This window comes from Lupinus angustifolius, chromosome LG11 (assembly GCF_001865875.1).
Source record: "Lupinus angustifolius cultivar Tanjil chromosome LG11, LupAngTanjil_v1.0, whole genome shotgun sequence".
NCBI classification, from domain to species: domain Eukaryota; kingdom Viridiplantae; phylum Streptophyta; class Magnoliopsida; order Fabales; family Fabaceae; genus Lupinus; species Lupinus angustifolius.
Window position 1 is genome coordinate 27,135,601 of NC_032019.1, and position 14,341 is coordinate 27,149,941.

At 32.9% G+C, this 14,341-nt stretch overlaps 2 protein-coding genes across 3 annotated transcripts; both read left to right on the top strand.

Moving 5' to 3' along the window:
- LOC109361078 (bZIP transcription factor 60) lies at positions 2,182-5,275 on the top strand. Its single transcript, XM_019606394.1, has 3 exons — positions 2,182-2,695; positions 3,672-3,898; positions 4,827-5,275. The coding sequence occupies exons 1-3, from the start codon at positions 2,295-2,297 to the stop codon at positions 5,081-5,083; spliced, it is 885 nt and encodes a 294-aa protein (XP_019461939.1). The 5' UTR covers positions 2,182-2,294; the 3' UTR covers positions 5,084-5,275.
- LOC109361077 (high mobility group B protein 10-like) lies at positions 10,044-12,715 on the top strand. 2 transcript variants are annotated; one of them, XM_019606391.1, is made up of 6 exons: positions 10,044-10,272; positions 10,879-10,954; positions 11,311-11,485; positions 11,749-11,859; positions 12,003-12,223; positions 12,306-12,715. In XM_019606391.1, exons 1-6 carry the CDS (start codon positions 10,085-10,087, stop codon positions 12,450-12,452), a joined length of 918 nt encoding a protein of 305 aa, XP_019461936.1. In that variant the 5' UTR covers positions 10,044-10,084; the 3' UTR covers positions 12,453-12,715. The 2 variants fall into 2 exon arrangements, with proteins under 2 accessions (XP_019461936.1, XP_019461937.1); XM_019606392.1 differs by having other exon boundaries at positions 10,045-10,272; positions 12,006-12,223.

Consider the following 14,341-nt stretch of genomic DNA (forward strand, 5'->3'; position numbering starts at 1 on the left):
AAATTATGTATCACTCCATATGTTGTTGCTTGTAATTGGTTAGAAAAATGATTAATTATTAAAATTTTAATTTAAATACATTTTTTCAACCAATCATAATCACTGGCAAATGGAGTGGGATAGCAGATGTGCTCGCGTATTTCCCTGACAGACACAAAAATTACAAAAAACTTTTTTTTGTTTTTTCTTCTTTATTTCATTTAAAAATATGAAGAGAAAATTAATATTTTGAATGAATATCCACAATATTAATCTAGGTACCGTTTTTTAAACGGACAATATAAGGTGCCTAACACCTTCCTCATCCATAACCGAATTCCGAACTCATTTTCTATCTTTGAGCAAATCAATCATATTTTCAAAAATTGATTTTTTTCATGGTTCTCTCTAAAAAACATTGATGACGACCTTATTACATTTATTTGCATAACCAATCATATGCACTAACCAATCAATCAATTTCCTATTATAAGATGAGAAGATAATGTATGTGCGACAATACATTAGTTTTATACATTATTATTATATGATCCACCATTCATATTTAATTATAGTTGATTTAAAGAAAATGGTTCAAATAAATGAAAATGATGTAATAAAAATGTATAAAATTTTAAACCAACAATGCATATATATTAAAAAGAAAGAATTAGAGTAATGGTTTATTATCCTATAAAATCTTATACTTACATGAAATTAACATATATCACTTAAATATGATGAATGTTATCATAACCATGGTTATTCATCAAGAATCATCCAGAACAATAAGAAATATAGATGGAGAAGGGTGCTATTGAAAATATTGTAGTGATGGCTAACGACAAATTCCATATCAAAATTAAAACTAAGCAACAGATGCAAGACATCCTATCAACTGGCATATACAATTTTGATAGTAAGCCTGCCATAGTAAGGGAACAGGATGTTGAAAATGAAGCTAACAACTCTGAAAATCCTCAAGTTCTCATTTGGATCCAGCTACCAAATTTGCTTTGAAGTATTGGAGCAAAAAAACTTCTATTACGTATAAGAAAAATTGTTCCTAATAACCTATGTTACTCCTTCAACCAAAATTTTCTTCCAAAACATGTCTATGTTATTTCTATGTACCTTCACACATTGCATCTTCTATTTTTATATATTGTATATTTTAATAATTGTTTGATCTATTTGTTTTTAAATTGTACTTCACATTAAATGTGATTTGAATCTCCTTTCACAAATCTCATTTTTGTTTCATCTTTCTCTTCTTCTATCCCCTTCTATTTTTAAAGTTAGGAACATCAAGGATGTTGGTTTTATAAAGTTATTACACAATATATATATATATATATATATATATCTTTAAAAAAATTAATATTTATATTATTTTAAATCTATGTTAAAATCAATCAATCTTGTATAAAAACACGGGTAATATGTGTACTCTTAATTATTTGACAAAAAAATATCACCATATACATATGCATGGATAAGTTACTAATCATAAAATTACTAGCAGCCTAGGCATTTTAATGTCCACTTTTGTGTTATTCTAGAATAAACTATTGTGTTAAATTGAGAGATAATGACCACTTTTTGTATAACAAATTTATTTCACTCTATGAAAGAATTATTTTATTCGAATACTTACTTGGAGACTGTTTTTGATTTATCTAAATATCCGATACAATCTAATTTCATTAGATCAATGATTTATTAATGTGATATTTTAACTTGAATAAACATATATCCCAATAAATTAATATTTTTTGTTGCACCAATAAATTTAATTATTAATCAGTGTATTCATTCTGGTGGACACTTTAGCGTAAAATAATAAAAAGATATTTTTTTGAAGCATAAAATAATTCAAAAAATTTGAATACATCCAATATTAGAATTTTTTTACACTATTAATAAAATATTAACTATATATAAATTATATCATTAATAATATATAATTATATATAAATTTTTATGACAACATTAATTTCTGGAATAAAGCCACGAAAAACAAAGATTAGAAAATAAAATAAAGAATATTGGTTTGAACGTGCCACGTATACCATATTTTCTACTAGACGCAATCCCATTGGCCAGGTGATGGCATCAGAAGACATTTCAGTTTCACACGGTTTCCCCTTTTCATCTCTTTTCCTTACTCACCAAGACAACACAAAAAATAACTCCATAAAATCCTCTCTCTGTTTTTCTCCCTCTCAAACCTTTCCCTCTTCTATATGGAGGATCTCTAATTAACAAAACCATATCATATATATATATTATATATACACTACTTCTATAGTTCCATGGAAGACCCACTCGAACAAATCGATTGGGACACTTTCCTCAACCAATTACCCCAACAACTAGACCTTGATTTTCTATTTCCCTACTCTGAAAACAACAACAGTAGTTGTAATAACAATCCCGTGGTCCCTACCGCAGACGACCATAACTCCTCGCCCAACACTGTTATTTCTCAGATTGAAAACTTTTTATTTTCTGACGACCACGCTAACGACATCGTTTCTTCCACGCCGTCTTCCGATGCTGAATACGACAAGCTTCTTTCCGAGATATTCGTCGATGAGCCGCCGCCGTGTGGAGAGTCCGACGGTGGATCGAGTCGTTCGGATAAGGATGGAGTCGTTGCTGGAACCGCTGAAGAAAATGGTGCTGACGAAACCTTGTCGAAGAAAGAAAGAAGGTAAAACAATTGATACTTTGTGCTATAACTGATATCATTTTGTTTCAATTTTTGTTTGTGTTAGTTTCACCTACTTGTTTTGGTGAAGTTGTGAGTGTGTGTTCTTAAATTTTGTTACTGTTGGAGCCTTTAACGTATGGTGTAGATTTTTCAGTTTGATGTTTTTGTGACCAATATTTAATAAAAAAAGATGTAGTGATGTATGTGATTTCAAATTTAGATTTATTCAATGGATTTAAATTGAGTGAATCTCCACATAGCAGTAAGGTTGCTTACCTTTTGATCCGGAGTTCATGCTTTGAAATCCTTAAAACAGTTTTTTCACTGGCAAGTGCATCTATCCTTCCCGAAATCCCGACTGGCTAAGAGGTCCACTGGGTGGGAGCCTTGTTCACTGGGTCACCCTTTATTTATATTGAAAAATATTGTCCTTGCAGTCCTTTTATAAAAGTAGTGCATCAAAAGTTGTTGCTACCTTTTTTGTTGTTCCCCAAAATTTAAGGGAATTTTTGTTAAAATGTGTTCGTTGTTATTCATGGTTTTAAATTGCGGATGTGGTTATGTTACATTTTCCAGTCAATGCGGTGGCAAATTGTAGTTGCTGGAAGCTAGTAAAACTGCATTATTTCCAGTTTAGTTTGCCATCACAATTTAAAACCTGGTTTTGTTGATGGCAGGGGGTAATGGATGATATTGAAATATGTTATAAAATTTCTTTTAACAAACATCAAATTTGTAATGTTTAACAAATCACTTTACATTTTCTATATTTGTTTTCTCTCCTTAGCCCTTGCATTCAAACAATTGTATTGCAAATTTGGATTTTGATAGAGTCTAAGTAGGGTTTTTCGTGTAACCGACTTCATTTAGATGTTAGTGGAATGAGGCTTGGTTGTTGTTGTATTGGTTTTTTCGTGATATGTTCCGTTATGAATATCATGGTTCTAAGGATTGTGTGGAACATCTGACTTTTCAGGCAGGTGAGGAACAGGGATGCTGCTGTGAGATCAAGAGAGAGGAAGAAATTGCATGTAAAAGACCTCGAGATGAAAAGCAAGTATTTTGAAGGGGAATGCAGAAGACTGGGGTATTTGCTCCAGTGCTGCTATGCTGAGAACCATGCTTTGCGGCTTTGCTTGCAATCGCGTGGTGCTGCATTTGGTGCTCCCATGACCGAGCAGGAGTCTGCTGTGCTCTTGATGGGTAAGGCTTGCAAATCATATTGACTGCTTCCGTTTTATTGTCATTGCTGTTTTTTTTTCCAGGCATTATAATTATATATCTCAAAGTTATTTGCAAGACAAAGGGAGCCAAACTCAGTTTGGTTCATTTCTTGAGTGAATGTTGGGCATATGCTTCAGTTCACAATATCATCTAACGGCCCTCTCTGAACCTTATATTATCTTAAGTAACCAAAAATCTTAGGAATGCATTTGTTCATGCTCACTTGATAAAATGAAACTTAACAATGTGTGTGCCTAGATCATTTTGGGACGGGAAGTTTTTCGAAGTTAACTATTTCTTTTTCTTAGTTTTATAATTATTTTTCAGGGTGAGCCTCGATGCAGTGGTAAGTTTGTTTGTCCTATGACCTTGAGGTCATATTTTCAAATCCTGAAAACAGTCTTTTGCTTGTGAGGTTAAGACTGTGTACATCTACCATCCTCATACTCCACTAGGTGGGAGTCTCGTGCATTGTGTTGCCCATTAGTTTTATAAGTATCTTGTTGTGCTTTTCTAATTGTGTGTGGACCAGATGTTCACATCATATATAGGTGTCTTTATGGATATTGCAAAAGCATGTAGAGTCGAATTATTTGTATTTAGCGTGTCATATCTGAATTGAAAACTTTTATGGGATAGTTACATCATGCCTTGTAGATGACACTAATCACAGTATCCCATGATAAAACTTGGGCCTCAACCATGTTTTGATAAAATTTAACATTTATAAAGCATTCAAATACCAAACAACTCATAGAATAAAGAGAATCACCTTTAGTCTTTAAGTGAGACTTTAAAATTTCAACAATGAATCTCAAGTCCCATGTGAAACTTTGCTAGAGAATGTTATATGAAGCTGAGCTTAGATTGCCATTGGTTTTAGATAGTGATCATCTTCATGTTGCAGAATCCCTGCTGTTGGGTTCCCTGCTGTGGTTCATGGGCATCATGTGCCAACTCAGTCTACCCCTGATGCTGTTGTTAACAATAGTACTTCCAAGAGAAAACATGGAGCAGAAGAAAGGTCTCAGAAAGGTGGTTCTAAAAGGACCAGAAAGTAAGATCTCCGAGTATTTTCAGGTGCAATCATTTGTAAACAGTAGAAGATGCCGAGCTTCAAGAACAAAGATGAAATTGGATTTTCTCTTGTTCTATATCTTGTGAAGTGGGGCCTTCTATGTTTATTCTTTCCCTTTTTTATTGTGGTTGTAGATGGGGTAGTTATTATACAAGACCAGCTTCTATGTACTTTTAACTTATCACAAGACTATAATATGTTATGTTCCTCTCTGAAATATGGAAGCCGTTTGTTTTTGCATTTTAGACTACATTTAAACCTTTTGTTTGCATCATCTGGGGTCCGTTTCTATGCACTTTTAGTTACCCATGGTTTTGTTTCGTAGGTTAAAATTAGTTCGCTGATCATTATTTTTCAACTGACACAATTTATGATAGAACATTATGATATTATTCGAACTATGTAGTTGATCTCGCATAACAAGACCAAGGCTTGGCTGTTGTTGGTCATTATAATTTTACTGAGTTTTTAAGTAGGTTTATATATAAGAAGTTTCTAATGGGTCCCTGTATTTGTAGGAGGAAAAATTAAGTACTTTGTTAATACTTCTGAACTGTTTTAAGTAGATCATTGTTTGCTAACAACAGCCTTTAACCTTTCCCTTAACTATTGGGACATATTTGAAAATTACATTATAGGGTCCTATTTATTCAATTGTTCTGTTTGTCAAATATGGTTGCCAAATAGGTATCTGTAATTTCTCCAAGTTTTCAAATAGGTTACCTTAATTTAGTTAAGGTCTATGGAGTAGTAGAGGTTTCTTGAACTCCCATGCTCTCTTTGCTGAGTTGTATACTTGCAAAAATTGTTTATTTCTTGTTCAGCTTATCTATTGTGTTCTGGTGTTTATCCTTTATCATAATCTTCTTGTTTGTATCTGTTTGTGTGAGCTATATCTTAACAGTTTATCTGCTTGTTAGCTTTTACCTGCAAAAAGGAACTCAAGTGAGCACATAAACATCACATGTTCCATACTTTGCTTCTCTTTCTAAATATAATATACTAAATTTATTCTAGACTGAATACCTACTTTGATCGCTATAAATTTTCATGTAAATCAATTTGATTATCGAAAAATAAAGAATTCAAACTAGTATTTAAAGGTCATGAATATGAGGCAAAATAGTTTCTGGAGGGAGTCATAAAAAATGCTAAAAATAATTAGTTTGATTTACATTTGGTATTTTTGAAACTAGTTTGTTTTTTTTTAATTTTCAAACTAAATTAATATAACAAAAAAATTTGAGGGACCAAATAGGTTTTTACTCTTTATTTTATTTATCCCAACTACAAGTCATTGGCAGAAAAAATAATACAAATATGAGATAAATGATGTGATGTCCAGTTTGGCATGGCTTCTCCATTGGTATCATCACTGCCTCTCCAAAACCACTTCTCATCCATGACCATGATCTCACACTGAATAAAAATCCTAGTAGCCCTACATGAGCAACATTTTTTAACCTGGCTACATAGGATTGTTTAATTTCTATAAATTCCAAAAATTAAGTGATTAACATTGATATACATTATATTGAAATTATAGTGATTTCTACAAAATTAAAACGCCCTATAGAAATTATTTGTTTGGTCGAATGATGACAACATTTAATAATTTGTCCAACTCCCAATTAAGCCAATCAGAAGTTATAAAAATAGCTCGATACAACCTATAGGCAAAGCATACACTATCAATTGCACTATAGAGGCAGAGATCATTTGTGTTGAGAGGTGAAACAACCCAGCAAAACCAAACTAAGTGCTACTCTTTGCTTAACCAAACCAGGTAAAGGAACCAAATTGTTAATTAAAGGAAACCAAAAGTTTGTGTAGAATAGGTAAAATGGGCACTTATCAGGATGTAGTTATAGAAGATGAATGTAGATAACTAGAATGAAGAAGCAAGATGCAAAAGGAACAAGAAAATGAAATCAAAGTTACCATTATGCATGATTAGATCCATCATCAATTTCTGTCTTTCCCCACTTTTAGTGAGCCACAAGAAACACTAAATTTTATTTTATCTTCAGTGTTTTAAATTGTGGTCGCGATTATGATTATTGTGATTGCGGTCATTGCGATGCGGTTTGTGACCGTTGTAGTGTAGATTATTTTGTGAGTAAAAAAATATTTTTGATATTGATGCGGTTTGAAGTGAAAGAACTCTCATTTCTTTCCATTTTTTAGGAAGTTGCTTGCTCACTCTCCTCACTTTATTTTTAGTTTGAAAAGAGCTAATTCGAATCTCGATCTCTAGAATCGAAACCAAGATCAACGAGCCCCATATTCCTAAGTTGGCAAGCGAAAGACTTATGACTTTGACTTGAGGTAGAATCCTAAGGAAGCTATTTCAAGTCATCTAGGCACAAAGGAAGTGTACACTAAAGATACAGTTGTGTTGCAACCTGACGTGGTTGCACTGTGGTCCGTTGCAGTCACATCATTATGATTCAATGTTACAATGTAATTGTGGTGTGACGTAGTTGTAGTTGTCATTGTACCTGCAATATTGCGATCACATCACATGATGTGGTCCATAATTTGAAACACATATTTGAAAAGTGAATGTAAATTTCACCACCATTAGTCTGGTCATTAAAGACTACACCTCAAACAATTAAGAAAAGGAGACTAGTATAAGAGAGGTTAAATACACACAATCTAATGCCCAAAAAAGTTATTTACATAATTTAAACCAATGTTTATGAATTAAGCCAATATCTTATATTGTTGTTCTATTAAGAATTAAGCTTTTCCCAAGCTAGTTTCGTGCCCATTATAGCTTTAATTTTCAAGTGAATATATGATTTCTCAATTCTACTAGTGCTCATACATTTGTTTAGTTGATGTATCAAACCATAAACCATCCCAAGTCATATACAAATAAAAATAGTTGCATCCTTATATTTGTTACCCACAATAGATTATGTACTCATAAAAATATAAGTCCTCTTGACCAACATGGAAGTTTTCTTTATAATAGTGACAAGACTTATCCTTATAGGGGAAATTATACTAACATTTTGCATAATTACATCTGGCACACCTAGTTTTAGAAATTACAATGACCTCCCTATATGTTTAAGGCGTAAGTATTATATAAAAGTAAATATAAAAGTTAGTGTAATTTATGAAATAAGTGTAATAATGTAGGAAGTCATTACAATCTCTTAACAAACTAGCTTTAGAACCAATTACTTAACTAACTTTGTAACTAACATTCAAATTCTACATGAAAGTTATTGTCCTTATAATATAAAAGAACATCTTTTATTTCAAAAGATGTATCATTCTATATGATATAAATATTTTATTAGTAAGTTTTTAATTTAAATATATTTCTTTATAATAGTGATATGACTCTTATCCCTATAGGGAATATTATACTAACATTTTGCATAATTATATCTGTCACACCTAGTTTTAGTATTTTAAAAATTATACTAACCTCCTTCTACGTTTAAGGTATAAGTATTATGACAAAGTAAATATCAAAGTAAGTGTAATTTATGAAACAAGTGTGATAACCGAGGAGGTCATTACAATTTCATAATTTCATAACAATCTAGCTTCAGAACCAATTACTATGGAAGTTATTTTCCTTCTAATACATGTGTTACTTCTCCTAATTTATCTTAAAAATACTTTATTATTAATTTTTTAACTTCAATTTTTATTAATTTTTTAACTTCAATTTTTTTCTCCAATTAATTAGAGGAAGTAACATATAAAGTAACACACTTTCCTGGAACGGCAGAAATACATGCATACAATTGTATTATTATCAAACCTTGTAGTGCAAGTCTCTGGCCCTTGCAAGCATTTGTGATTGGGCTTCTGCCTATTTGGCTCTGAACACATCTGTTGTCTCATATAATGTATCATTATTTGTGCATTGTGATTGATTGAAAAAATATATTTAAGTTAAGAACTTAATAATTAAACATTTTTATGATTAATCACAAATAGTAGCATATAAAGTAATACACTCTTTTGGAATAGAAGATGTCCTCCGAGCTGTTAGCAAGGCCAAGCTTGACTTGTGTTTGCTTTGCTTGCCTCGACTAATATGTGTGTACTTATTTTAAATAAAGGTTCGAGTTGTAGTATTTATGTATAAACAAAATTATCGTAAGAGAGCTAGCGTCACTTTAAATGTTAGAGAATTTGCTAGTTAAATAAATGTTAGGGTGTGATTTGTTCACGCGATTGGAATCGTTAGAGAGAACTTTTGATTACTATTTTTAGATTTGTGAAGGATTGTTGCTTAAGCCTTACAAATAAGCTTAATGGAAGATTTTGGTTACTTCATTCATGTAAATAATTGGTTTTTTTTATAAATTTGATTATAATTGTCTGTAAGCATTTTAGTAAAAGGGGTTATGCATGCTATTTAAATTCAGGTAATTTTTTAGAAAATTACCAATAATTATAACCTGTGAAACTTTCAGATCTGAGTACAATTGGAAAGACTCCGATTATTGGAGAGTTCTACTATTATTAAGACATCATAAGACTAAAGAATCACAAATAAGTCTAATGTTTTGATTCAAGACCAAATGTCTTACCCTATGAATCATCAGTAGATACCCTAGTTGAAATAGTATGATTTCCTAGAATTATGATCCTCCCTAGTTTATTCAAAAAGCAAGACTATTGTTAAAATAAATAAATAAAATAATGTAATATTTATGTATTGAGAAGATAAAAATTTATATTAATATATTATTTATTATTGATTTGTATTATTTTATTTAAGAATCAGTAATATTTAAAAATAAATAGTAAATAATATAGATTCTGTAGTAAAAAACTCTTGCAAAGAATACTTTTTCTCTAAATAAAAATAAAAATGACTCTTTTTGCACCATACACGATAAAATGGTAAAAAGTAAAAAACATAACACAGCCACGTGCTAGTGTGTCCGGTCTTGCTGTCATATAGTCTCCACTTTCCACATATATATCCCATTCAACAGTGACAGAAGCACCCAACTATTTATATATTTAATTTAACACATTAAACACAATAAAAGTGAGTTGAACTTTGAGATTGTAGGTCAAATTAGTTTACTTTCTCAAACACAATGGAAGACAAGGAAGAACGAAATATGGTTCCATTTCCATTTCCATCACCATCATCAGAGACAGTGACCCAAGTCAAAGGCTTTCAAAGCTTTCAAAGCACCAATGCCACTGTTACTAATGCTGATGGTTCAGACAGCTTCTACATGAAACTCACTGAGTTGTTGGACTCCTCTGGACTCGGTCTAATGTGAGTATACATGGTTATTACATCACACCCTCATGAACTTTATCTTTAATGCGCTACCCTTTTTCTGCTTTGGTTATAGCTTTTTGGTATGTGTTTGTGTGAGTGGTGAAATTATTGAAATTATTGGTCTGAAATTGCATGCAAATAAAGTTGAGTGGTTTTTGTGTTGGCTGCTAAAAAGTGATCTTGAAGTTATTTACTATTGTTTCTTATATTTTGAGAGGAAAAAATGTATCCACTATTAGGTATGAGTTTTATACAATGTCACTGAATCATCTAGCATCTACCGTTCGTGCTTTGTTATGATTTACTCTTCAGAAAATAATACAAATGAACGATGTACTGATCGTGTATAAATCTTTACATTGACAGTAAATATATATTACACTCATTTTTAAATGTAACATTTTCCGATTCAAATTTTATCCCATGTTGGGCTGAGATTAACAAAATTCTATTTTATTTTCTAAATGGTATATGTCTCTCAAGAAAATTTTGATATGAAATATGATATATTACTTACCAATTTTATATGCAATTTCAAGAGACAACTCATGATGAGTAGGAGGTATATATAATGCTCTATTCCAATTACACCTTTTGCAGTGTCAATGTCAGAGAAACATTGCTGGACTTGTACCTGTTTTACTTGGAGGTTACCAAAAGAGGAGGGTATCATCAGGTAGAACTTTTGCCCAATGACTAACACTGAATTCACCTTAGATTTAGTTCTATTTGTATATTATTTGTTTAAAATGTATATATGGTACGAAAGTGACTCGGGTGAGAATAATTGTTATTGTGAGAAATGAGAATAGTTAATATGGACCATTAAATCTCATTTGAATGATAAAGATTTAAAGAAGTGATCATGCGAGCAATAACTAGATTGATTAGGACTCAGATTTATTGTTCTCACAGTTTTTATATATGAGAATTGTTCTTACTTGAGTCACTTCCCTATATGCTCTAATTTGCAGCTTATATGTGCATATCAAATGTATCCAAATTTAATATCATGCTATTGATTGGTTCCAGGTTGCTAGAGGAAAGAAATGGGGTGAAGTTGTCTCTGCCTTAAAATTGGAAGGATGTAACGCGAAGTTATCTGGTCAAGTTGAAAGGCTATATGCGCGTTTTCTTTACCAATACGAGCGATTATACTTCTACAGGTCTCCTTCAAAACATTCTGCTGCTGCTAGCAGCAACAAAGGTTAATCCAAGAGACAAATTTGTGGTTACTTTACGTATTCATTGCATTTGATACTTCACACATGTTTGATATATGAAGATGTTTCTTCACAGTTTTTTTTATATGATTTACAAATTTTACATTTACTACTCTTTTTTAAGGTATTTACATTTACTACTCTTTTTTGTTTCATTTTGGTTTTAGGCTGAAATGTATGTAGTGTTTAAAGTTTAAGCTTAAGGACTCTCTTTTTTTCTTCCTTCACCCTTATCATTTTTTTAAAGGTTCATTGAAGGGGAAGTGGAAATCAAGAGCTAGTCTTTCTCAGCTCAAAAATATTCAAGATGGTCAAATGGTGACAAAGATGTGCCCTTATCCCTCTTGCCAAACTACAGGTTTGTCACTTTTATGCACTTAACTGAACACTTTCCAAGTCCTTAGACATCAGTTTCCATCTTTTGGATGAGTTTAAAGGTGGCTAAAGTGTAGGTTGTGAGGTTGTTCTAATGTATTACTTTTCATGGATTGCAACTTTTAGCGGGGGATGAATTTGTAGGAGAGCAAGTGGTTCTACCGGCCCCTTCCATTGGCGAAGAAAAGAAGAAACGCCGAGGTGCTCCCCGGGGAAGAAATGGATATCAGATTTTCCTCAAGAATGAATGTGCTCGATTGAAAACTTCGGGCGAGGTCTCAGATGGCACAAACATTCTACGTGTGGCTACCGATGCATGGAACAAGATGTCGGAAACTGAGAAACAAGTACAATGAATCTAACATAATATCCATTGCTTTTTGAATGATTTGTCTTTACCAATTCTTAACTATATTACATTTCATGCAGCCTTATGTAGAGGAAAGCAAGAAGATCAAGGAAAAATCTAAGGAAGCAATGATCAGTGACACCAAACAGAAAAATACCATGGAATGGAAGGGGCCTAGTGTTAGTGGTGACTACTATATACCTTTGTTACCTGAGACAGATAACTAGCTTCCCCTTAACTCTTAAAATGACTGAGAAATCCAAGTAACTCTACTACTTTTGTTATTATAGGTAGGTCCTTTTGGTATTTGGGTGTGTGACTATGCATCCAATAGTTCACTCTTTTTGTTGAGCTAGTTCTGCAGTTCTGTATGTTTTGAAAAAGCAGAAACAGGGTTGGAATAGTTGTTTATCAACCTTCCATATCTCTTTCACTAGTGTAAGTAAGTACTATGTATATAAAAGGCTTGTATTGAAAAGCTGTCAAAGCATCTCCATCCATGCCTTCTTGTAGTATTCATATTTCTATAATCTTCACTCATCAATGTGGGATTCTTATTTCTTAAGAATACTTCTTGTACCAGAACATTCTTATGCGTATTCTTATAAGAGGATGTGGGTCCATGTCTTCCATATCTAATAGAATCTGGTAATTTTCTTGTAAACATTTTCCATATCTTCTATATTAGGATAGGAAATATCTTACCTAATATGAAGTCTTAAATTATGTTGATACTCTTGTATATATTCATGATTTGAATGAAAATACAATCAAGGAAAAAATTCCTTTCATGGTATCAAGAGATCCAGGAAACATTCTTATCTTCTTCTCCTAAAACTAATTGTCTCCTCCCTCCTTGTCTTCCCTTTACCTCTAAACAACCATGTGTGGTTCAAAAAATTTCTTCCACCCAGCTTTTGTTGTATCCAACATCAAGAACCATATCTCTGCCATTCTTGAATTGGAAAACGTTCAATATGGAACGTGCTCACAAGGTCATTCACAACATCATTCCAGCGGAAAACGACAAGGAAAATAAACTGCCTGAAACCGATGAAGAAGCAGAATTGTGGTCCACCCTAGATGTTACGGTTCTTCAGTGCATTTATTCCACTATTTCGAATGACCTTCTGACCACCATTCTTGAACCTGACTCTATTGCCATGGAGGCGTGGAATCGGTTACAAGACATCTTTCAAGATAACCAACACTCACGTGTAGTCACACTTGAGCAAGAATTCTTCACTACTCGAATGGAAGATTTTCCAAATGCTTTGGCATATTGTACGACTCAAGATGCTTTCATATCAATTGAAAAATGTAGGTGCACCGGTTTCGAATCAACATCTTGTTCTTCAAATGGTGTCTAGCCTCCCTGATGCCTATAAAGGGGTCGCCACACTAATCTGACAAAGCAGCCCTCTTCCTCCCTTCTATCAAGCTCGCTTTATGCTTACACTAGAAGATGGCAGCAACATGACCGAATATGGCCATGGTTACTGCAACATCTAAGGATTTTGATGAAATCCTCCCTTATTATGGAAATTCCTCACATAGCAAAGGTGGGAAAAAGGGTGGAAATCGGAATAACACCACCATGAATAGCAGAAACTGTCATCATAGTGTTGGCGGTGGACACGATAGCGGGAAAGGCGGTCACGTTAGTGGATGCGGCAACAACCAGCAACATCAGAAGCAACAATTCACGACCCCCTTGGCAACAACAACAACACTACCAACAAGGGCTTTTAGGACATCTCTCCCTGCCCGTATTCTCTTCACAATAGCCAAACAACACAGCTAGGGATTTTAGGCCAATGTGTACAAGCCTATGTTGCAAGCGCTCCTTCTTATGCACCTACAGAGCCAACTATGCATACAATGTCACTCAATGTTCCTCACATAAATTGGTATATGGATATTGGAGCAACCTCTCATATGACAACATCTCAATATAATCTTTCGTCTTATTTTAATATGAGCACTTCAAATAAGAATATAATTGTTAGTAGTGGACAAGGAATTCCAATTCAGAGTTATGGATAATCATCCCTTTCCCCACTACATCCACCATTAAATTTAAAAACGTCCTACATGCCCCAAAACTTCTAAAAAA

What these genes read in the sequence shown, in the direction of transcription:
- LOC109361077 (XM_019606391.1), top strand. Translation starts at nt 10,085, where the DNA reads ATGGAAGACAAGGAAGAACGAAATATGGTTCCATTTCCATTTCCATCA. An exon ending in TCCCTCTTGCCAAACTACAG is followed by an intron (nt 11,860 to 12,002) that starts GTTTGTCACTTT and finishes TGCAACTTTTAG; the next exon opens with CGGGGGATGAATTTGTAGGA. An exon ending in TGTCGGAAACTGAGAAACAA is followed by an intron (nt 12,224 to 12,305) that starts GTACAATGAATC and finishes CATTTCATGCAG; the next exon opens with CCTTATGTAGAGGAAAGCAA.
- LOC109361078 (XM_019606394.1), top strand. Translation starts at nt 2,295, where the DNA reads ATGGAAGACCCACTCGAACAAATCGATTGGGACACTTTCCTCAACCAA. An exon ending in TTGTCGAAGAAAGAAAGAAG is followed by an intron (nt 2,696 to 3,671) that starts GTAAAACAATTG and finishes CTGACTTTTCAG; the next exon opens with GCAGGTGAGGAACAGGGATG. An exon ending in GTCTGCTGTGCTCTTGATGG is followed by an intron (nt 3,899 to 4,826) that starts GTAAGGCTTGCA and finishes TTCATGTTGCAG; the next exon opens with AATCCCTGCTGTTGGGTTCC.